At 42.8% G+C, this 23,303-nt stretch overlaps 1 protein-coding gene across 1 annotated transcript in view; it reads left to right on the top strand.

Annotated features, from left to right (window-relative positions):
* Positions 1–4,405: 4,405 nt before the first annotated feature.
* Positions 4,406–23,303, top strand: part of FHIP1A (FHF complex subunit HOOK interacting protein 1A) — a 50,078-nt gene continuing 31,180 nt past the window's right edge. Inside the window, exons 1-4 of the mRNA XM_074993178.1 lie at positions 4,406–4,588; positions 5,892–6,518; positions 14,013–14,168; positions 17,472–17,558. Coding sequence (XP_074849279.1) covers positions 4,484–4,588; positions 5,892–6,518; positions 14,013–14,168; positions 17,472–17,558 — 975 coding nt within the window. The 5' untranslated portion in view covers positions 4,406–4,483. The remainder of the gene's footprint in view (positions 4,589–5,891; positions 6,519–14,012; positions 14,169–17,471; positions 17,559–23,303) is intronic.

The raw sequence follows: 23,303 nt of genomic DNA, 5'->3' as shown, positions 1-23,303 counted from the left end.
GAGAGAAATGTTGTACATATTTACTTACCTCCAGGATGTGTAGAGTTGGAACAGGGACTGAAAAGGAAAAAGAGTGCTTCATACAGAGCATCTTTATAAATAATCATGTTTAATTCCATGTTCTCTGAAATTTCAGAGTGACAGCCTAACCTCACCCATATGTATTTGTTCCATACTTACCATTTTATAGAGCATTTCAGTTGTGATCCAAGAGAGAGTTAAATCCTCAACCACCATGGGTTCAACGCCTGTTGATGTCCAATGCCTCCCTCACTATTTCCTCCCATCTGTCCAGTGCGGAGTGGCTTAATTTCTTTAGACTAGTTCTGTACCAATCTACTGTATCAAATACCCATTCTCTGTGGAGTCTGCCTTTCCAATTTGAACCATCCGTTATGTCGAATACCAGGGTCTTGATTTTTTTATTCATTGTTCATTCCACAGATATGCCTGAATTGCTGTAATTTACATTGTATAATCTTCTTTAGTACGCTCTCTTTTCATAGAATCATATAATGGAACACTAGGACTGGAAGGGACCTCGAAAGGCCATCGAGTCCAGCCCCCTGCCCCAATGGCAGGACCAAGTACTGTCTAAACCATCCCTCATAGACATCTATCTAACCTGTCTTAAATATCTCCAGCGATGGAGATTTCACAACCTCCCTTGGCAATTTATTCCACTGTTTGACCACCCTGACAGTTAGGAACTTTTTCCTAATGTCCAACCTAAACCTCCCTTGCTGCAGTTTAAGCCCATTGCCTCTTGCTCTATCCTCAGAGGCCAAGAAGAACAAGTTTTCTCCCTCCTCCTTATGACAACCTTTTAGATACCCGAAAACCGCTATCATGTCTCCCCTCAGTCTTTTTCTTTTCCAAACTAAACAAGCCCAGTTCTTTCAGCCTTTCTTCATAGGTCATGTTCTCTAGACCTTTAATGATTCTTGTCGCTCTTTCTTCTGGACCCCCTCTAATTTCTCCACATCTTTCTTGAACTGCAGTGCCCAGAACTGGACACAATACTCCCAGCTTAGGCCTAACCAGCGCAGAGTAGAGCAGAAGAATGACTTCTCGTGTCTTGTTCACAACACACCTGTTAATGCATCCCAGAATCATGTTTGCTTTATTTGCAACAGCATCACACTGACTCATATTTAACTTGTGGTCCACTATAATCCCTAGATCCCTTTCTGCTGTAGTCATTCCTAGACAGTCTCTCCTCATTCTGTATGTGTGAAACTGATTGTTCCTTCCCAAGTAGAGCACCTGGCATTTGTCCTAATTAAACTTCATCCTGTTTACCTCAGACCATTTCTCCAATTTATCCAGATCATTTTAGCTGTATCTTCCTTTATAGTCCCTCACTGGTGACTTTCTGCATCCATTCTATTCTCAGGATCTTTCTATAACTCCTCCAGAATGCCAATATCCTTCTCTTCAAATCTTTTATCATCACCTATGTCTCACATCCGTACAACATGCTGCTGAATACACATGTTTTCAAGATGCTCAGCTTTGTTCCTAAGCTAGTTGCTTTGCTTTTTCAGATCTTATCCATCGCCCTCAAACTCGCTCTTGCTTTCGCTATTCTGGTCACTATTTTCCTTCTCACAGGCTAGATCATACGTTGTGTTGCTCCACAGATACGTGCTCTCCTCTAGTTCAATCCCATCTACGCTGAGCTTCCTTCCTATTTCCTTATTTCCAAATACCACTATTTTAGTTTTATTTATGTTCATAATTAGTCTGTACTGATTCCCTTCCTTGTTTAGCACCTGCACTGTCCTTGGTATCGTCTTTTTTCATCTTCTTCCGTGATAACATTATCATCCGCAAACATCAAGTTGTTGTTTTTCATCCCATGCACAGATACCCTTTTTACCTCCTTCCTCGATCTTGTCCATCGCTGTCTCCTAGGTGCATGATGAAGATATTCAGCAATATCTGAGCTCCTTGTCTCGCCTCATTCTAAACCAACTTCCCAACTCTCTGCACATTCTCACTGCTGCCCCCACATTATCATTAATATCCTTCAACAGTCACGTCAATCTGCTATCCATTCCTTATGATTCCAACACTACCCAAGTCACTTTCTGATCTATGCTGTCAAATGCCTTCTGAAAATCAACAAAGCAATTGTAGATGTTCTTGTTCTTGCGTCAAGCTTTCTCCACTATCAATCTTAGTGCCAATATCTGCTGTCTGGAACTTTGATCTTTCCTGAATCCCACTTGCTCATCCACTAGATGTTCTTCTGTCTGATCTCAGTCTCTCCATCAGTATCATCATCAGCACATTGCCTAGATGACTTGTTAGGGCAATTGTTCTGTAGTTCTTGCACTCCAGTATGCTTCCTTCCTTGCGTATTGTCACTAGCACAGATCTTGTTCATTCCTTAGGTGCCTTCCCTTCTTTCCGTGCTATGTTTCATAGTCCGTGTATTTCTGTATTTGATCACTTTTTACTGTGATCTCATCATTTCCAGGGCTCTTGTTCTTTAGTAATTTCACTGCTCATTCTATTGCCTCTTTCAAAATATCAGTCTTGCTCTCAATGCTCAGTGGAGATATCTCTTTTAGTTCTTCAATCGGTCTCTCTGAGACACTCGGGTCCAACTGTGCTTTGTATAGATCGGTGCAGTTTCTTGTACATCACTGCACAACCTTCTCCTTGTTCATGAGCACCTTATTGTTCTGGTCTTTGATTGCCCCATGTGCTTCAGCTGCCACTTATTATTCCCAATCATCTTATACCCCTCCCTGGTTTTACACTTGCCATAATATCTCTGTATATCTTCACACTGCTCCTCTAACCATTTTGCCTTATCCTTTCTGGATGCTTTCCTTACCTCGTTGCATTTCACTCTGTATTGCTGTTCCATTGTCTCAGATACATCCCTTCTGATCTTCAGTGCTCTCTGCTCTTAAACTCTCTTCTCTTGGACCAACTTCAGTGTTTCCTGTGTAATCCACTTTGTACTGATCTTCTCTTCTTCTGGAACAGTCTGCTCAATTGCCTCTTCTATCGCCAGGCTATCCCTTTGACACTCTTATCTAGGCCTTCTCTGCGCCTTCATTCCTAATCTTCTCTTCGAGTGCTGCACTGTAAGCATTCCCTATTTCTTCCTTGCCTAGTCTCATCAAGATGAAACTCAAGAGAAAATATAAGACACTGCTTAAGAAAAGAAGAGACCTGGCAAGGCTAGGTGAGACAGTTAAATGCCCAAAGAGATTCATTTATGTATTTATGAACTTGAAAGCCCAGTTTGCCTGTTGTCTTCTCCACCCCCTAGAAAGATGCACCAGTGAAAACGTGAAATTACATGTGGGTGGGTTTTTATTTATTATTGTTTTTTGTTTCCTTTTCCCCAGACCTTGGTGTGTGGGGGAATAATATATGCTCATAAATATTTGGGAGATGTGTCTCTTTTTTGTTTTAACTCTATCCTGAAAGTATATCACCACTTTGATGCTGTGATATTCAGGATAGTAAAATATGCATGAAAAGAAAATTCCAGTGTTTCGGTGTGTCTCATATTCAAATCCCTCTGAACTAATATGACATTTTAATTTGGTTATACATACATTTTTTTCTCTTTTATGCTTTTTATATTTTATGTTGCTGGGGTGTTTAACATTATATCAGTGAATCCTGCTTGTATGTGTGGTCTAAGGACATGCTAAATATACACAATTCACCTTTATAAATCAAAAAGGTCAAGTTTTAAGAGTGTCTCTTTTTAAGCTCCAGAAATAACCTGTAGCTTGTTTACATGGATAGCTTGCTGAAGCTTGTTAGTTACAAAGCAATACTGTATGAAGAGTAATAGGTTTTGCCATGTTAAAAAAAAAAAAAAAAAATGGTTGAGAATCTCTAGTGATTCCTTGCTTTGAAATGGGGATTTGAAATTTGGCAGGAATGCCACTTTTCTGTCAGCAATGTGCCTGTGAAAATCTGCCCAAACGTAGCTAAGTTATAACCCTCTGGGAAAAAAAAAATCTTAGTTGTTAAAGGCAGTAGAGATTTATATAGAGAGGAGGATGGAAAACATGCACATTCTTGCGCATGCACGTGCACACCAAAACTAAATGTTCATCTATACCACCTTTTGAATACACTTATTCATGTTCAGTGTATCACTTTATTCCACGCAATTCAACTGATTTCAGCAGGGCTGTGAGAGGAGGAGGTACCCCTTGTGACTAAAGGTATGGGAATCTAGCCCTTTACATCTCTTACAAAGTACTCCACTCAGATGGGATTCTCAGTGAAGTGTATGCCAATGTGTAATGAAGTTCTCCATTGTGATGCAAGACAATCTGATGTGTTGTCTTTTTTTTTTTTTTTCTAAAACAGATTTCTATGAACTGCAGAATCAAAGAAGTGTCCACCCTGAGCTGATGATTCCACCTTTTTGATTTTGACTTCAGAGTTTTCAATCAAAAGTGAATATGGCCTAGCAGGATTGGCCTTTGGAGAGTTTATGATGTCCTCCAGTACCAGCAGAAGCAAGAACCAGCAGGCTGTGAGCCTGCAGGGAGTTGACCCAGAAACATGTATGATTGTGTTTAAAACGCACTGGGGACAGGTAATAAATTTAGTAATACTGGATAGTTTTAATGATTTTTTTTTTTTTTTTTTGAGTTAGGTTGCATTTTATAGGAATCTGCTCAAAGTAAAGACTGAAAGGATAACATTGTATTTTTCAGATACATACTTATATTTCACAGTGTTTATTGGCTAGCACTGAAACATGTTTAATACTTTTATAACTCATCTTTTGAGCTAAAGTAGGATCTTGCTAATCCACATGGCGTTAGATCTCGCATTTGCAGTGAAGAGAGAAGTTATGAGGCTTAATGATCTGGTACTGACATTGGGAGACCTAGGCTCTGTTTCTAGATCTCTGTGACTCTGTGGAGTTACTCAGGTCATTTACCATCTTTGTGCCTTTGTTTCCCTGTCTGTATAAGGGGGGAAATAATGCTTAACCACCTTTTGTGTAACATGCTTCTAGATCTATGGGGAAAGAGCTGTTCCGGTATTATTAATTGACTAAAAACTTTTGGCTTATGTGGTATAATTTACATATTGTTCTTGACAGTTTTTTTCAAAAATCTGTGTGTTCCTGAAATTTTGTTCTAGGGTTGCTGATCTTGTGATAACCACTAAAGCCCAGATCAGTAGTTATTTAAGCATCTTACTCTTATTGATATCAACAGAGACTTGAAATTAATGGGAGTCAGGCTCTTAAACAAGTTTGAGGATCTGGATCTTGGTGCCACCGAGACATCAAGTGCCATCATTTTCAGTAGGGCTGTCACTGCCCTACATTTCTGTGATGACTGACTGACTGTGTTACATGGGAGTCTGTAATTATCTATACATTTCTGATGAGGCTCTGCACTAGCATCCTGTAGTGAAGAAACTCTAATTTAAACATCTTAGGTATTTAGCCAATCAAGGGAGAAAATCAAGGAGGCTGCCACTCTGTTCTGAGCGGGAGAACAGGCTGCTTTAGCTCTGCTGCCTTCTCTTTCACTAAGAGTAGGCCCATTAACTAGAGGCCACTGTTGCACAGAGTCTGGCTGACACTGAAAGAAACTTGCCCGAAAGAGTAACTCAGGTTTGATGTACAGTAAAACTTTTCTATTGTGTACACTTTGATAAATTCCAGATTTGCAGCAGTGGGGCTACTTGTGCAATTAGATTAGGTAATACATAGTGTGAGTACAGGTGTTGCAGTGCCAAATTTTGAAGTTTTAATGATTGCTTTGTCAGCATACTCAAAGTTTTAAAGCATGAAAAGTAAGATGTTGATTTCTCTTGTTTTTTATCAACTATATTTTAACCATGTAAACTGGGATGATGTATCTGCATTTTGCTTTTAGGTCGTAAAAATCTTAGAGAAGCATGACCCTTTGAAAAATACTCAAGCAAAATATGGAGCCATTCCACCAGATGAGGCCAGCACAGTGCAGAATTATGTGGAACACATGCTTTTCTTATTAATTGAGGAGCAAGCAAAAGATGCTGCAATGGGACCTATCCTTGAGTTTGTTGTCACAGAGAATATAATGGAAAAACTCTTCCTTTGGAGCTTGAGGCGGGAGTTCACTGATGAGACAAAAATTGAGCAGCTGAAGATATATGAGATGCTGGTTACTCAGTCTCATCAGCCTCTTCTGCACCACAAGCCCATCCTGAAGCCTTTGATGATGTTGCTGAGTTCTTGCTCAGGAACATCCACCCCAGCTGTGGAATTGGAAATGGTGATCCTACTGAACCAACTCTGCTCTATTCTAGCGAAGGATCCTTCCATTCTGGAACTGTTTTTCCACACCAGCGAGGACCAAGGAGCTGCCAACTTCCTCATTTTTTCCCTTTTGATTCCCTTCATCCATCGGGAAGGAACAGTAGGTCAGCAGGCTCGTGATGCTCTGCTCTTCATAATGTCCCTGTCAGCTGAGAACAACGTTGTTGCAAATCACATAGTAGAAAATACCTACTTTTGTCCTGTAAGTTTGTTTCTTGGTTCCTTTTTTTGACATGAATTTACTTTTTTTGCTAACTTTTTTGCTTTTATCCTTCCCCCTTTCACGTTTTTTTAAAGAAAGATACATTAATTTTACTTAATCCATAGTTTAGTTGTAAACTATAAGGGTGGGAACCAAGTTAGACCTGTTGCAATTACAGAGGCTATATTAGGGCATGGGGTGGCAGGCAAGGGAAAAACTTTTCACTATTAATCACATTCTTGGTTCACCAAGGGCACATCTATACGTTTGGAAAGATTGACCCAGTCAGGGTTGATCTTCTGGAGTTCAAATTTGTGCGTCTAGTAAAGACATGCAAAATAACTCTCTCTGGGGTTGGCAAGTGACCCCTGTACTCCTTGTACAGCTATCACGAGGAGTAAGGGGGGTCGATGACAGAAATGCTCCTGTAGACTTTCCTTAGGGCAGTCAGGTAAGTCAATGTCCAATGTGTTTATTTGTAGCTGCGCAATTGCCATAGCTAGAATTGCATATCTGAAATTGATATTTCTCTAATATAAAAGATATCCTTTATCAAACTTGGCAGTTGGGGGGGCCGTCTTCTGAGACTTTTAAACCAGTATGTATGTTCAGCTTTAGTATTTGTTTGAAATCTGACTTTACAATTGAAACAGTAGACCTATTACTTTCCAGAGGAGATCAACCAACCACCCCATGGTAAGAATAGTTATTTTTAAACAAGTGTTAAACCAGGGTGCAAAGATGGATTTCTCTTGTTTCAGTGCTTCTTTGCTTGATTCAGAGTTGGGGGCAGGGGGAGGTGGAGGGCGGGGGACTAGGATGAAGTATAGATGCTATATATAGTATTTGTAAGGAAGGCCAAAACAGAGCTGTGTCTAATAACCTCTTCTACTGGTTTGGTGTGTAATTCTTATTTACGTACTATAACAGGTGAGGCACATTTTAAAAGGGAAAAGGAGACCTTGCCTAGTTAGCATATAACTGGGATTTGGGAGATATTTGTTTTGGCTTTGTCAGCTCCACCACAGGCTTGTGACCAAGTTTACATTTTTGCCTCAGATCCCTTATGTATAACATGTCAATATAAGGGTGTTTGGAGTGCTGAGGCTTGCTTTGTACGTTTACAAAGTGCTTGAATGTCTGGTGTGTAGGACTCCAAAGTATTTTTATTCAGGTTTATGGCAGTCAATTAATCTCAGCTAACTCATGATATTCTGTTATTTAACAGTGTGATTTAATCATGTGGTTTAAGTGCTATACTTCCCTTTTCAGGCTATTTTAAATTGGTTGCAGCTTTGGCCAGTTCAAACCAGAGGACCATCTGCACAGGCAGAGACAGAGAGTGAGAGAGAGAGTATGGCTACCATTCAGAGGCTGGAAATGCAAGTTTTGATTAAAATCTTTGTATCAGTAACTATTTCAGTTATACATGTCTTTCTCCGTGTAGTTTACTCCGTCGTTTAACCACCCAGACAGTTAGGAAGCTTTTCCTAAAGTCCAATCTAAACCTCCCTTGCTGCAATTTAAGCCCATTGCTGCTTGTCCTAGGATGTGGGTGGGAGGTAGACAGCTTGATGTCTAGACGCTATCACTTTCACTGCTGACACAGTGCCTAGCAATACCGCACACAAAGTGCTCAAGTTCAGAGAAGCAATAAGCAGTCTATGGTAAGGCATAGTAATTGCTTGATCTGAGCACTCCTGCAGTGAAAGAGCTGCGTCTGTTATCTCATTCATGCAGGAAGCAATGCATTGTCATCTCTGTAGCCCCTCTCCCAAGTTCCAGCTGCCTCAGCCCAGGGGATTAAAAATGAAAAAAACAACCACCCCCATTTTCTTTCTACATGAGTTTGCCCACATTTAGGTGCAAATCCTGAATCCAGCAGCTAGCCTGAGTAGCCAGATTGGGTAAAGGACAAAATGTTCTCCTTCGCACTCAGTGGCAGAGTTGCTTATTAGGGGCTAGTTCTTCCTAATTGCCTTTTGTTGATCAACCTCTTCGACTCCATCCTGCAGCCACTGTGGGAAGCTAGCATGAAGCTCATACCAACTGAGAGCTGGGTAGCGGCCTACGAAATAACAATTCATTTTTACAGTGCAGAACACCATACTCATATGTGGCAAATAATGAGGCAGTCTCTGCACCGAGGCCCTTTTTGACATAAAATAGATAAACTTGTTTCTTGTTCTTCAGATAAATACCATTATTGAATCTGTGCAATAACTTCCATAATTACATCTCCCAATTAATTTGAATAAGTCTTTTTATACTGAAGATAAAAGCCAACTGTATTAACCTGCAAACAGTGGGGAACTGCAATTGACAAAAAGTCTTGCTAATTAGAATGATTGTCAGAGTGTTAGAATCAGATTTTCTGAACAGTAATGAGACTAGTCCAAGTCTCTAATAAACTTTAATGCAATCTTGTGGTTTGTGCTTCTTTTTTCTCCTAGCAGGAATTTGCCTGCCAGTGCTGGGGTTTTTGTTTTTGATTACATTGATCTGAACAGAATCGAGGGACGGAGTTTGCTCTTTTTTCAAATCTGGAACAACTCGGTCGGCATCAGTGGTTTCATAGTAGATCAGAGATTCTCAAACTGTGGCGTACGCCTTCCACTCCCCCAAAGGCTGCCGAGGAATATTTGTTGAGAATTTGCACCCACCCATTCACTGCCCATTCCTACCTCTGCTCTGGCAATGGGGCTTGCCTGGCCCCAGCTCTGATATGGCTCCATTCCCAGCCCAGGGCCAAAGTTGGGAGGAAGATTGAGAGAGGATCAGCATCTGACTGTGGGCCTTGCTACTGGTTCCTGCTGCAGTCTGCTCCCAGCCTCTGCCCCTGGCCGTGGCTCCTTTTCTGACCTCAGAGGCATCCCTGTTGCAGCCCCAGCCTTCTTTCTGTCTGTGGGTGCTCCCACCCCCCCAAAGCCATGGCGCATGGGTGGGAGGTAGCACAGGCAACGGTAAATGGGGAGCGTGACTCAAAAGTTTGGGGACCACTGCTCTAGATTCTGAGATCAGAACTTTGTCCTAATTCCCTTCTGCCCAGGTACAGACAAGTAGATAAAAAAGGGTTTCTTACTGCTATTTCCAAAGAGAAGTAATGTACTTTGTGTTCCTCCACTTAAAACTAGACTGTGCCAAGTGTTCAAGCTTAGATGATAAGGTAGAGGGATGGATTGTGTTAGCCATGACATGGTCTGCTGTTCTGAGCACAGGAGTAGGACTAGGAAACAAACTCCTGAATTTCATTCCCAGCTCTTATATCGACTTCCTCTGTGTTTGGGTCACTAATTTTAATTGATTTACCTCCATTTCCGTCTCTGTGAGTTGAACATACACCTACTTCCCAAGATGTTGTGAGAATTAACATTTCTAGAGAGCTTTGAGTTGTAAACATTCACAAATACTGAATGTTTGCATTTAGCTATAAATACATCCATTATGTCTTGATTTTGAGAGGAGGCAGACTGTGAACACACAAGACATAAAGACTATCTCCAAATAATTCCCAGCCTTGTCCTAATCAGTCAGGGACTTATGGGCATTGACAGGCTCTAGAGAGAACTGACATCTAGACATTGGCCTTGAGGAACACCTCATAAGGGCATTACAGCCATAGTCAGCAGCATGGAAGAAACTCTGGATATGCTTATTGGGGAAAGAGACAGACAGTGTTGACGCTGACAGTGTTAGAGTGATGGGACAGAGGAGATGTAGAAAGATAAGGGAAGCCTTTCCTACTTTCTACTGACCAAAAACAAGTAAACAAATCCATGAAATAGCCCTGAAAGTACCATATTTTCTATGCTCAGTTACAGACATTAATAAATTCTTGCTTTTAATATTTGACATGCATCACATTATTTTTTTCTGAATGAATTAGCGCCAAGCTTGTATACACAGTTCTTAATTCATATCAATAAAACGTTTTTGTCTAAACTGCTCCCAACATAGATTCTGCTTTCTAGAACCTTATTTAAGTAATTTCAAGGTGAGCTGTTTGTGACCCAAATGAAAAGTTTGTATTGCATAACAACATCAAAGGTTCTTTTTTTTCCCCCCACCCCACAACTTCCTTAGAGTGAAAAGTATGTAAGGAATAACATTCTTTATAGTGCAGGATGGTTGTGAGTTTCACTCCTTTTTGTTGTGTGGTGAGGTATGAAGTTGAAAGTATGTTTCACCTAGTTTCAGGAAGTAAATTTCTCTCTTGCTGAGACCTGTAGATAGTATGTAGCAGCTCAGAACCAGGCCAGATACGTTTAAGGCCTAAATATAGATTTGTGAATAAGTGGATGGCTGAATGGCAGATGTAAAAGCAAATTCATGTTGACTATTTAATGGAGTGAAATATGCATCATGCAAATCATCAAATGAAGATATTTTTTCTTCTCAGAGTTGTATGTAATTCTGATATGGGAGTATAAGGCATTTGTATTAGACCGAAGTAATTTTACAGGGCAACTAATTTGCCCCATCCCCTGCCTTCTTTCCCTTTTCCCCTCTCTGCTGCTGGAGAAGCCCTCTCGCAACATTCTTCTTAAACAACATACTTTCCCATAGCCCAAGCTTGCAGCCTGACTAGGAAAGCCTGTACAGAAATGTTTAGTCCTGTAGTGTCAGCCTGGGTCAGTTGACCTGACCTCTGAAACTTGTTGCTGGTTTGTGTGGGGTGTCTTTTTGAGCTATGTAGATAGACACTTAGAGTACCAAGCTAAACAAACACAAGTTTGCATCCTGAGCGCATGGTATTCAAACCATGTGGAGGGAAGGCAGAACATAAAGTCCTAAGACTGACCCAGTCCTTTAGAATGTTTGAGTCACACTTGCTGAAAGGGCTTTACAGAGGAGTTTTTGGAGCCCAAGGCAAGATCACCCATCTATAGGGAGGCTGAAAGAGGCTAACTCCTCAACCCCTCTTGAGGGAGACAAGGCCTGTGTGGTCATTGCTTTTCCTGTAGTGATAGAGGGTTCTACCCTGTGTGTGGCTGCCAGGGAGATGCTCTCATTTTCACATTTCCCTGTCTTCTGACTCACTGCCAGGGAGAGTGGTATCCCTGACCTTGCTCCTACCTGCAGGCTCTCAGCCTGGTGCTGCCTTATGGGCCTGATGTGATGATGCCAGTGGCAGCGCTGGTGGTATGTGGGGCAGGCACGTCACCTGCCATTGACAGTCCAGGCAGCGAGCTATCAATGACCCCTACTTCAACCAGTTCATAATTCCACCTGCTCCCATTTGGCCTCACTGTCATTTTTGGGGGCCCTCTCAAATGGAACTTCAGGTCAGTCAGTCCCTTGTAGCCCCCACATCTTTCTTTACTTGTTTTACATCATTTTAGGGGTGAAGTATGTTGTTTATAAAAATAACTTGAGCAGTTGCTATAACTACCTTGTAGTGCAGCTTGTTAGTCTACATCGTGTCTTAAAAAAAGAAGCTTTGCAGCTTCTCATACCTTTCCCACAGTAATTTTACATCTAGCTTAATTCTGCCTGTCTACAGAAATCTGATTTCAAAGTTAGATGATTTAGGAATGGGGGGCCTTAAGGATACCACCTTTTGCCCTTTAGGGTGAGCTAGCAATCGTATTGTTTAAATAATGCACCATCAGGAATCGAATCCCCGTAAAATTAACTTCTGGGTCTCTGTTCTCTACTGTGTCAGCCATTCATTTTGTAATAGATAAATGCACATGCTTTGGGGAGAGGGCTCTGGCCCTGTCAAATTTATATGGGTCAAGTGACTGTGGAGAACAGGGATATTCTTGTCAAGAATCTGCTGCATGGACTATGAAAAGCTCCCCTGGTACTTTTGGCCCTTATGGTCCTAGAACTACAATGTGACATACTCAGAGTTAGGGAGGTATGAAGATGGGGACTGGTGCAAGAGCATACAGTAAACCCTCAAGTTATGCGGCGGTTGGGTTTCTGCAGTCCATGTGTAACGCATATTTTTTGTGCAAGTCAAGGGGAGACAGGAACTGGGCTGCCACCTGGTTCCTGACTCTCCTGGGCTTGCAGGAGCTGGGAAACTGACCAGCCCAGCAGGACTAGTCTGTTTTCTGGCTCCAAGAGTGGCAGAGAGCCGGGAACCAGGGGTTTCCCATCTCCTTGCTGCTTGTGGGACCCAGGAAACTGACTAGCTGGTCAGTTTCCAGGTCCCACAAGTGGAGGGGAGTTGGGAATCAGGCAGTAGCCTGGCTCTCCTCCACCTGCAGAGAGGGGAAACTGAGCAGGGCAGCAGCCTTTTTCAGTTTCCTCGCTCCAGCCAGTGGAGGGGAGCCAGGAACAAGGGGCAGCCTGGCTCCCGGCTCCCCTCTGTTCCTTGGAGCCAGGAAGCTAACCAGGGCTGCTGCCCTGCTCAGTTTCCCAGCTCTGCAAGCAGAGGAGATCTGGGAGCCAGGATGCTGCCTGGTTCCCAGCTCCCCACCACTCCAGAGCCAAGGAAACTGCTCCCATCATGAGCAGGAAGAGTCAGCCTGCTGACAGGAGTGGATTCCCCACTACCATGAGGGACTGCAGTCACGTTAACCTGACACACAAGCAAGCAAATTGTGCTTCTCAAGGGTTACTGTATAGAAATTAGTAGTAGGCTGGAGAAAGGTGAAAGCAAGAAGGAATAGAAATAAAAATGTTTTCCACATGCAAAGAAAACAATGGTAGTTTGCTAGTTAAAATAAATTGCACCTCCCTGATCCAGCATGGTCAGGACCTGACTAGTCCCAAATAAGAGAATTTACCAGAATGGGGAGGCTTCCTGCTACCAGCCCCCAAGTCACCAATCCCCACTCCTCCCCTACTTGCCCACCCAAGCCCCACTGGGCTGTTAACCAGTCCAGTGTTGTGTGGCTGCCTTGGCGTAGGCTACTGCTGGGGTTCCTTCTCCTGCCGCCAGAGCTGCTGATGGACACTGGCTCCAGCCCTGTGAGGCTGGTGGAGTAAGCTGGCTCCGGTTCCACCTCTGGTCATGTGGGGTTGCCTGGGACGTGGCTCCAGCCCTGTCCAGCTGCCCCCAGCCCTGTGGCACTGCCAGGGGTTGTGGGCCTGGGCTGTGCATGGCTGCAACCCTCCCCGCCACAGGATTGCTGGGGGATGCAGCCTTCTGCCTATGCAGCTGCCTTTGCCCCCCCCCCCCCCAGCTCCCCCCATGGGACTGCCAGGGACACAGGCTCCATCCTTACAGGGATGCCTGAGGATGTGGGCTGAAGTTTGTCGCCCAGCCCAGCTCTTTGGTCCAGGAACATCCCTGGTCCTGCCTGATGAGGAATGTTGCCAGACCGGAGAGTGCTGGTTTTAGGAGGTGCAACCTGTACAGTCATTAGTTTGCTTTTGTTTTGTGCAGTTTTTCTCAAGTGACAGCTCTTGAAAGGAGAGATTTCAGAATGATAGAAAGCTGGTTGAAAAATGTTTAAAGTTTATAGGACCATTGTTTTAAGCACATGAACTGAATGGTTGGGAAAGGGGCTATTTCTTCTTCTGTGTTTCCAAATACAGGTACTAGCAACAGGACTGAGCGGCCTCTATTCATCTTTGCCGACAAAGCTGGATGAAAATGGAGAATGGCACTATCTGCTGAGAGATGACTGTCTCCTATCCCCAGCTCTCGTTCAGTTCATGAATTCCTTGGAGTTCTGCAATGCAGTAATACAGGTACTGGATCTGACTCAGTCTGTTCTATATGGTATAGCAGTAGTTCTATGGTATATTCAAAGCCTGTTACAGGACGTGTTGATTTGATGGACAGTAGTGTATAGAACTAATAGTACATGTACCTATCTCATAGAGCAGGAAGGGACCTTGAGAGGCCATTGAGTCCAGTCTTGCAGCAGGACCTAGCACCATCCCTGATCTTTTTTTTTTCCCCACCCCCCAGTCTATTAGCCCCAGACCCATAAATGGCTGCCTCAAGAACTGAGCTCTCAACCCTGGGTTTAGCAGGCCAATGCTCAAACCACTGAGCTATCCCTCCCCCATCTTTATTTAGCTGAGTTTTACATCTTTGTTTAAATGAATAAATGAAAGATCTGCTCTAAGAACTGGGGAAGGTCTATGGCCCGTCATATAGGAGGTCAAATTACATGATCACAGTGGTTCCTTCTGGCCTTGGAATATATGACTGTATGTAAAAATGTTCAAAGCTGTTCAGTGTGCCTGTAAGTATTCATCTACTTAGGTGGCTTTCAAGGAGCAAATGTTTCTAATTAATAAAATGTAAGTGTGTGCAGGTTTTGGAGAGTTATTACATCAAATAATTGGGAGACTTATCTTAATTTTCCTCCTAAAGATTGTTGATTTACATTTTAAATGCTCACTTTAATATTAAAAGAAAATCAAATACCTTTATTTGAAGAAAAATGCAATTTTATCTATTTGAGTAAAGAAGAATATCCCATCTTTACCTCTAGAGTCTCATAAAAGTCTACACACAAAAACATTTATTTTCCCTAATGGTGTGTACTATGTAAAAATGTTACTCTAGCTGAATTTCAGGAGTTAAGCAGCTTACCAACACAAATTAAATTACATGCAAAATGGTCTGTTCACAACACATGTACTCTTCTTGACTACTTAAGAGTTTTTTCTTCCCTCCCTTTTGATTCCTGGTTATTTCATCTCCAGTCTAAAGGTAAAAATCTGGTTTGTTTATATGTATCTTGGGGGATACAGTTTTTCTACAGCAATCGTTTTTTGAGAAGACCATTCTAAATTCTGATGCACTTGTGGATTTGTTTTCTGTAGAAGGAAGTTTGCTCAATAATATTAGTGAAATAATCATATTTTACTATGAATTTACAAATTGCTTTCTTTAAAATTCTGTATGTAAAGTAGTGAAACACATGATTACATTTGCATAACACAGATGAAGCATTATTTTTCATTTGGGGGTAGAAAAAAAAACAACCTTACATGCCACAAATAGAATCAATAGTTTTCACCCTTGAAGTTGCAATATAATCTGTCTTCTAATGCATACTTGTTGAATTGTGAAGTAGTTGCCATGTCCCTAAGTCTACCCTGTTCCAAAAGAGGACACACACTTAGCAATGGTATTTGATGCCACATTTTTTTCATTAGAATGAAGGCTGTTATAGATGGTAAAGGAAAAGTGAGATTATTTTAAATCAGTTTAAAAATAAATCCAAACAACCAGATATTTTAAGTATGTTTCTGTAAAAGCATGGAGAGGAATTGAATGTATATATGTATGTGTATATATAATAATCATTTAATGCTAGATTATAAAGGTACAGTCTGCCCTTGGTAGGAGATAGAGAATAGCTGGACCACTGCAGGAGCACATCAGGGCACTATTTGTGACTAAGGGTTTGTTTGCACTGCATTTTAAAATCGGTAGCAGCAAATCTTGGATCCTGGGTCTACAATCTGTCATGCTACAGCACTGAAGCCTGTGTCCCAGGCTTCGTAGTCCAGATTCCAGCCTGAGTCAGGACAGTTAACACAGCTATTCTTATCTTCTTAAGGATTGTTTATGCTCTGCTCCCCTCGCCATCCCTCTTCCTCCCCACCTCCCGCACTCTGAGTGAAGCAAGTTTCAGGCTCCTAGCATGGGGACCTATGGCCCTTGTGGGTGTGTGGTTTTTTTGTTGTTTTTTTTTCCCCCCTTTTCTCTCTCCCAGGGCTGGTGCCATGACTACAGTCATATTACAGTGCTGCTGTGATGGCGCTTTATTGTTCTGAATGCAGACAAAGCCTTAGTGTTAGCCTGATTTTGTAGACCAAGATACTTGACTCTCTTCCATGGGGGTTTAAAACCCTGTAGGCTTTTAAACCCTGTGAAGGCATACCCTCAGGCACAACTTCACCTTGGTCACTCCATGCTCTGGTGAGGGGAGTATATTGCTGTTTTTGATGTAGTAGCTTATTCTCTGCTGTACCTACTGCACTCACCAGTGAATAGACAGAGGTGGAGGCAGAACTCCAGCCCCTCTCTGACTTCCTTCATCCTTTTCCACCTGTTGGGTTGCAGAGGGGGAATACTGTTGGGATTGTAACTCCTGTTCTCCCCAGTTGAAGTCACAAAACCTGAGCAAGACCTAGCAGAGACATAAGAGGACCTTTACATGGATCAGTGAGGGCTGGGATGTTCCGAAGAGTGGGTGGGTGTGAAAGGCTCACATCTTCAAATATGCCCATAGTGTAATTTAAAATATTTTTAAAATACTTGGTTTCTAATATTTCTGTACTCGTGTAATACCAGATTTATTTTTAGAAAGTTTTCCATTATCTGATGTAACTGCATTGCTCTTTTCAGAGCAAAAAGTTACCATTACATTGTAAAAATAAGCAATGGCTTGTCTTGTTTTACTACATGATTTTTATTACAAATGACAAGTGACTTATTTTAGTGCTTAGCCAGTCTATTGAGTGAGAAATGCACTTTAAAAAGAAGAAAACTGTTATATGTTTGTCCAGCACAGTGCAAGTGCTAAAAATAGAAAATATTGTGTATTCTTGAAATACATACAAACTGCCAATCTGCTTTTTTTTTTTTTTTAAACTGTAGTATTGCAAATTAATGGTAGTATGTCCACATTAATGATCCTGTCAATGCTGGTAAAGCTAAAATTAGATCTCCCAGTCTATTTTGGTTCATGGGCATGTATATCACACTGTTCGTCCATTCATTTTTGTCAGAGAATGGGGAAGTAAAAGTATATGGAAAAAGCCTGGCTATTTGTGTTTGGCTGTATTCTTATTGTTAGTTTAATGTAGGTTTTGTATTTAACTGCAGAAGAGGAAGAAACCTTTTAATTCCCAAAACAAAAGGACAAAATCAGGGTATCTTGTTGAAATGGGAAAAGGGGTTTTGACGGTGATTAAAGATAGTCTGTGTCTTATCTTACTTTAAGAATCTGTGCAGAGACCTATTGATTTGAGAACAAATATGATGGTTCAGAGGCAATTTATCATGACACAAGGTTTCTTTTTTAGGTGGCACATCCCTTGATTCGGAATCAGCTCGTGAACTACATTTACAATGGTTTTTTGGTGCCAGTAATGGCTCCTGCTCTCCATAAGGTCAGTGATTTTTGTGTGTGTCCACACGTATGTTTATAGCAGACAAGAGCAACGTTGTTAACCCATGGGATAGTGTTAGGTGGTGATGAAATTCTGTATAGTCTAATTGCATGTGTGTAGGCCAACTTTGCCCCCTCCCCTTCCTGTACTCTCCCTTTACCTTTCATGGCATTTGATCATTAATCCAGATGGAGGCATCTCTCTGCAATGGCAGATCTTTTTTCAGAAGAGCAGAATGCATGGCTTTATTTTGTTAGAGACCTGACTGTAGCACATCTCTTTTGGGGTCAGCATCTCCTGCCTATTTGGGAAATAAGCCCTAAGTCATATGTCAGCATTAGTCTTGCGCGTGATTATGAAATAGACCTGTCTTAAGCTGCCACGTCAAGAGGAGAATGTGAAGAAGTTTGAAATGTAAGAGTTTTGTTTTTGTTTGTGACCTTTAATGTTAAATCTATATTAATCCTTTGAGTAACATCATGTTGGTGACATGAATGGTGTAGGGCCTGCTCCCACTTTTTTGAGGAACTCCTGGTAGGGACACAGAGTTTTCAGGAATAAAAACTATTATATGAGATGTACAAAATTTGGCAACTATGACTAGTTCTGCTCCTAAAGAGCTGAAGTGGGAATTTCTAACCTCTTTCCAGCTTTCTAACACAAGGTTTATGCTATATTTTGTCCCACAGCTTGTGTAGCTGTGGTGTGTACTATACTACCCAGGCTGTGAGAAGAAATGAAGGGTTTCTTTCAATTGCTGGTCCCTATGAGTATTGCAGTGTGGGTACACATGCATTCCATGGACCTGAGACTAGACATTTCTTGCTGTGAGCATCTGTGGGTCCTCTCCTGCACTCTTCTGCTCATCATAATCTGAACCAAAGGTATGAAGAGCAGTGCAGACCACCTGCTTCTCCTGTTCCTTCTTATTACTGCATGGTCTGAGATAGAACTTAGAGGACACTGGAGCATTCCTTCTTTCATTTGGTCTGTAAATAACATAAATCCAAGTTGTTAGATAGCTCTTGCTTGTTTAGCATAGACAGGTTTGGGGGATTGTTTCACTCTCGCATCCCAGTGAAAAGCTCAGGTTATGCTCAGGATTCTGAGCTTCAGAAACTGACTTCAGGCCTTTCGAGTCAGTGATGACTATCCAAGTTCCCTGTACTGCCTTGGGGAAGCTCACATCTCTGCCAAGTGTAGTACCTGTTGCTCCTTCTCCACTCAAACTCACCAAGGATGGTAGGTTTGGTTGCAGTAACTACTTATGCAGCATCCAGTGAGTTTAGCGCCACCTGGGCAAACTCCCGGATATATAGTGGATGAAGACAGAAGGTGGAGTAAGAGTAGAGCCCAGGACTTGTCTATTAGAGAGATCACCACTACCTAGCAGGAGCCTTCCCCTAGAGGAAGAGTTATTCCTTTATGTCCTTTAAATCATGAGTCTCTGTAATTGGGTCCAGAGGTTCAAGATCCCTGAAAACCCTCAGTACTGACCCTCACCAGAATGCATCAGCTTCAGATCTGCTGCTGGCTGTTACCCTTCATGGGCAATAGTGCACAAGGAGAAACACCGCAGCTCCTTACTTAGACAGTCATCACTATCAGCAAACCAGCACAGGAAGTCACATGTGTTGACATAGGGCAACTCTCACTTGCCAAGGCCTCTTTGCCCCACTCCATTGATTTGGGGAGATGGAACCTTATATCTCCTGACTGAGGAAAAACTGACTATCACTATCTCCTCAGATCTGCACTCCTCCATCCTTTCAGGCCTAGTCCTTTTTAGGGGGAGTCTGAGACCATCAGGGCAGGAATACAATGAAGAGCATGGCTGTTCTTCAGTACCACTCCCCCGTGGGGATGCTTTGACTTCAGAGGTAGAGATGGCATTGCTTTTAGAACTGAGCCTTCCCATTTCTTCAGCGGGAGATTCTGACATTGAAGAGAGACTCTCATTGCCTCCATTGAGAGAGGCTAACCTGGATACAAGGTCCATAACCTCCTAGGCTCTTTCACAAGACGCGTCCCTGTTGGGACTATTGGTACCCTATGCCTTGGGAGCCATCTCAGTCTATGGTGGATCTTTTTACTGGCCACGTTGGAGGCCAAGGGACCTGTACATGCATTACCCAGAATCAGGATGAGTCCATCAAGGATCTCCTCCTCCTCCAAGAGTCCATCCTGAGTTCCTCTGAAGCCCTCGGAGGAGGAGGAGGAAGAAGAAGAGCTGGATTCAGTGATAGGGTAACACCCCTGTTAACAAAGCTATCCTGGAGCCAGCTAAGATTTTATACCACAACCCAGCAGCAAGCCTACTTACTCCTGAAGGTTCAGAGGTATTTTATCTGCACCACGCAGTAAGGTGTATGTTTTTGTTTCCCCTGCCCCCCCTTCCCTCCCCAGTTCAGTCTGCTTCAGACTCCCTGGTAGTTTGAGCCTCTGTGGAAAGAGAGAGACAGTAGCAATGGAAATCTGCCCCTTCAAAAGAGAATGAGATCAACCTCCTCACCAGACTTCAGACCTAGGCTCAGATTTACAGCCAATGGTAGTGATGGGGGGAGCAGTAACTGCACCAAACTCTTCCCTGCAGTGCTCAGGAGCTGCTCCCTCCATCTGCCAGGCAGAGCTGGTGAACCATGCCCAGCACAGGGCTCTCTTTGATTGGCCCACGAGGCTCAGTGGCCTTGGCTAGTGATGACCCCACGGCCCTTCCCCATGTAGCTAGAGTGCCAGTGAGGGCTCTCACCCCTACGGGGGAGACAGGGTGGCCAACCCCCAAGGCTCACAGCCTCAAAACCAAGGATTTTTCCAAACTCTGGCTACCAAGCACACAGCATTTAACTGAGAGTCAGTTGTTATAAAACTGGGAGCTGGAATCTGAATGGGAGACAGAGAATCTGCTTGTGCACAGCAATTAGATCTTCTGCACACTGGAGGAAAAGATTGTGAATTAGCTTATCCAGTCCGTTGGAGCCAAATCCTTTTTATAGTTACCCCTGGTCAATCCAGAATAATGTTATGGATGTCTTGGGAGTTGTTCTGAGATCGCTCATTTTAAGGCTGCATCTTCCCTGGGCTTTTATTGTTAAACTTTCATCACTCAAGGGTGTGAAAAAACCTCTGCTCCAAATGTCAAAAGTTTTAATGATAAAAAAGCACTGGTGTAGATAGCATTTTGTTGGGAAACGTTCTCCCAGTGACAAAGCTATTGCCCCCATAGGGTTGATTTTCTTGTGTCAGGCAAATTCTCTCCTGATGACAGAGAGAGACATACGCTGCTTACCTTACCACAGCGTGGTTGTAGCTGCACTGCTGTATGCTGCAATGTAGACATAGCTTGGGGGCTAAATTTAGTCCTGGGACTAGTCTAATGTGTCCCTGGATATAAAGTACTTCAGCCAAACTGATTAGCTGAGCATTAATATGTAAAAAGCTAAAAAAACTTGCTGTAATTAAACCTGTTAATGAGCTATTTAAAAATTAAGATTTCCACATCAGCGAATCCCCTGCTGATGTTTCCTTTTTGTGGGCTCTCTGTGTTACCTCTCTGAAGTCAACTGAGTTCAGGTTTCTTTAGAAAGCAGAAGTCAAGTTGACTGCTAGAGAGTGGATGAGCGTCAACCCTTCAGCATTAATGTACTTCCAGATTCAGCAAGTCCATTGTTCTTCCAGTAATATGCATTTGCTGGCTACGAAAACTTCTTTTCAAGCATTAGTTTCCCTCAACACATTAGTAGAGAAGGACATGTTGCACTGTCTAGTGCAGTGTTTCTGAACCAGTGGTACAAATACCCTTGAGGGTAGACTGAGGTCTTCCGGGAGTAGATCAATTCATCTAGATATTTGCCTAGTTTTAAAACAGGTTACCTAAAAACACTGGTAAAATCAGTACAATCTAAAAGTTAATTCAGACAGTGACTGGTTTCTATGGCTTCATGTGCCTTACACCAAACTGTGAGTACAGAATTTCTATTCCAATTTATTTGTTTGATAATAAGCTTTGCGAACTGGGGTTCATACTCAAATTCAACACATTAACACTTGGTATGAATAGGGACAGCAATTATCTCACGCGTGACAAGGACTGTCTCCCTTCCTTTTGATGTTTGTAATTATCTCAGGCAAGTCACTAACATTCCTCAGCCCGCTCCTTTAGTTCCATGCATTTCATTTGTCAGTTTTTACTGCAATTTTTTTTGGACCTCTGCTGTATAACTGGACTGGAAATGGACTGGACTGGAAATGTGGTAGATCTGAAGAAGTTAGTCTTTAAAGTGCTACATGACAGCTGGTTTGTTTTGTTGGGATACAGACTAATGTGGCTACCTCCTTGTTACTGTTTGATAATAAGATGGCAGAGAAATCATGACAGCATTGAATATTGAAACATTTGTCAATTCAAATGAATGTTCCATCTGGTCTAGTATCATATCAGAGAAAGGTACAGTGGCGGCAAAACCATTTTGCTTCCTTATCTGGGGAAGTTGTTAGTTACAGTAAAATTCCTTTAATCTGGCATGGCTGGGACCCGACAGGTGCCAGATTACTAGATTTTTCTGGATTATTGGATGTCACCATAACCCAATTGGACGTCACCATAACTCCATGCCCTAGTTCAGCACACCCCTCCCACCTTCATCGTGGCTCACCACCCCCATACCCAGATGCAGCTCAGCGTCACCCCGCACGCCTGCAGCTTGCCACTACTGCACGTCCCCAGCTTCTTCCCCACCCCTGTGGGCTCTACAGTGCCACTCACACACTGGAGGCCTGCAGAGCTCAGCACGCCCTGAGCTGGTGCCATGGTGCTGGGGACAGTGGCTCCATAGGCTGCTTCGCTGCATGGCTGATGGATGTCTGAGAGCCAGCCCCATCCCGGTGTGTGAGGGGCCGAGCCGGTAAGAGGGGACCAGGCCAAGCAGTTAGTGTCTGCCGAGCAGGGTTGGAGGGGGCTGGTCTGTGCTGCACTGAGGGGACCAGAGCCTGGGTAAGGCTTGGGTGCCGCAGGCTGGGTCTGGTCGAGGCCATGCTTGTAACCTGGCCACAGGTGCTGGCTCCTTCTGAGGCTGTTCTGGTGGTCTTGTCTCAATGCCTGCGTGTGGGGAGAGCAGGTGAAATTGGCAGCATTGTAGAGCCAGCTTCTTCACCGCTCCCACAACCTTCTTGTATCTTGGGGGACTGCAGATGCTGCATGATCAGGATTTCTAGACCATCAGAGGTTGGATTAAAGGAGTCTTACTGTAGTTGGCTTATTCCCTGAAGTATAAGGGTTGATACACCTTATTTCTCAACTGTGGATGTATGTATTAAATACATAAAACACAGAAAACAGTTTTGTCTCTTCCATGGCTCTCCAAGGCCAGACTCTCTAAAAGGCCTCAGTCTGTTTCAGAGCCCCATGGTGCAGACGTCAGCCACATTTGGTCTTTCCTAGTCCTGCTGCTCTATTATGGACATTTTCAAAGATTCTGGAACCCACTCTGCTAATTGAAATAAATGATTTATAGTGAAGTCAGATTTCCTTCAAAAATTCACTCAGTGTCTGTACGGGCACTGATCATGTAGGGAGGATAAGGCAGTTCTATCAACCCAATATTAGGTAGGTGTTAGACAATGGCCTGGTGAGATGCCACTTGTCTATGGCAGAGTCCATCAGTGACCAGGCTGAAAGCAGCTGGGTTCTTTGTTTTGTGTTCGGTTTGCACAGTAACAGGAGGAGTCAGGTTACCACTTAATCAATTA

The sequence above is a fragment of the Carettochelys insculpta genome, chromosome 4 (assembly GCF_033958435.1).
Source record: "Carettochelys insculpta isolate YL-2023 chromosome 4, ASM3395843v1, whole genome shotgun sequence".
Lineage (NCBI taxonomy): Eukaryota > Metazoa > Chordata > Testudines > Carettochelyidae > Carettochelys > Carettochelys insculpta.
Note: the sequence above shows the minus strand (reverse complement) of the source record. Positions and strands in the feature narration are given on the sequence as shown.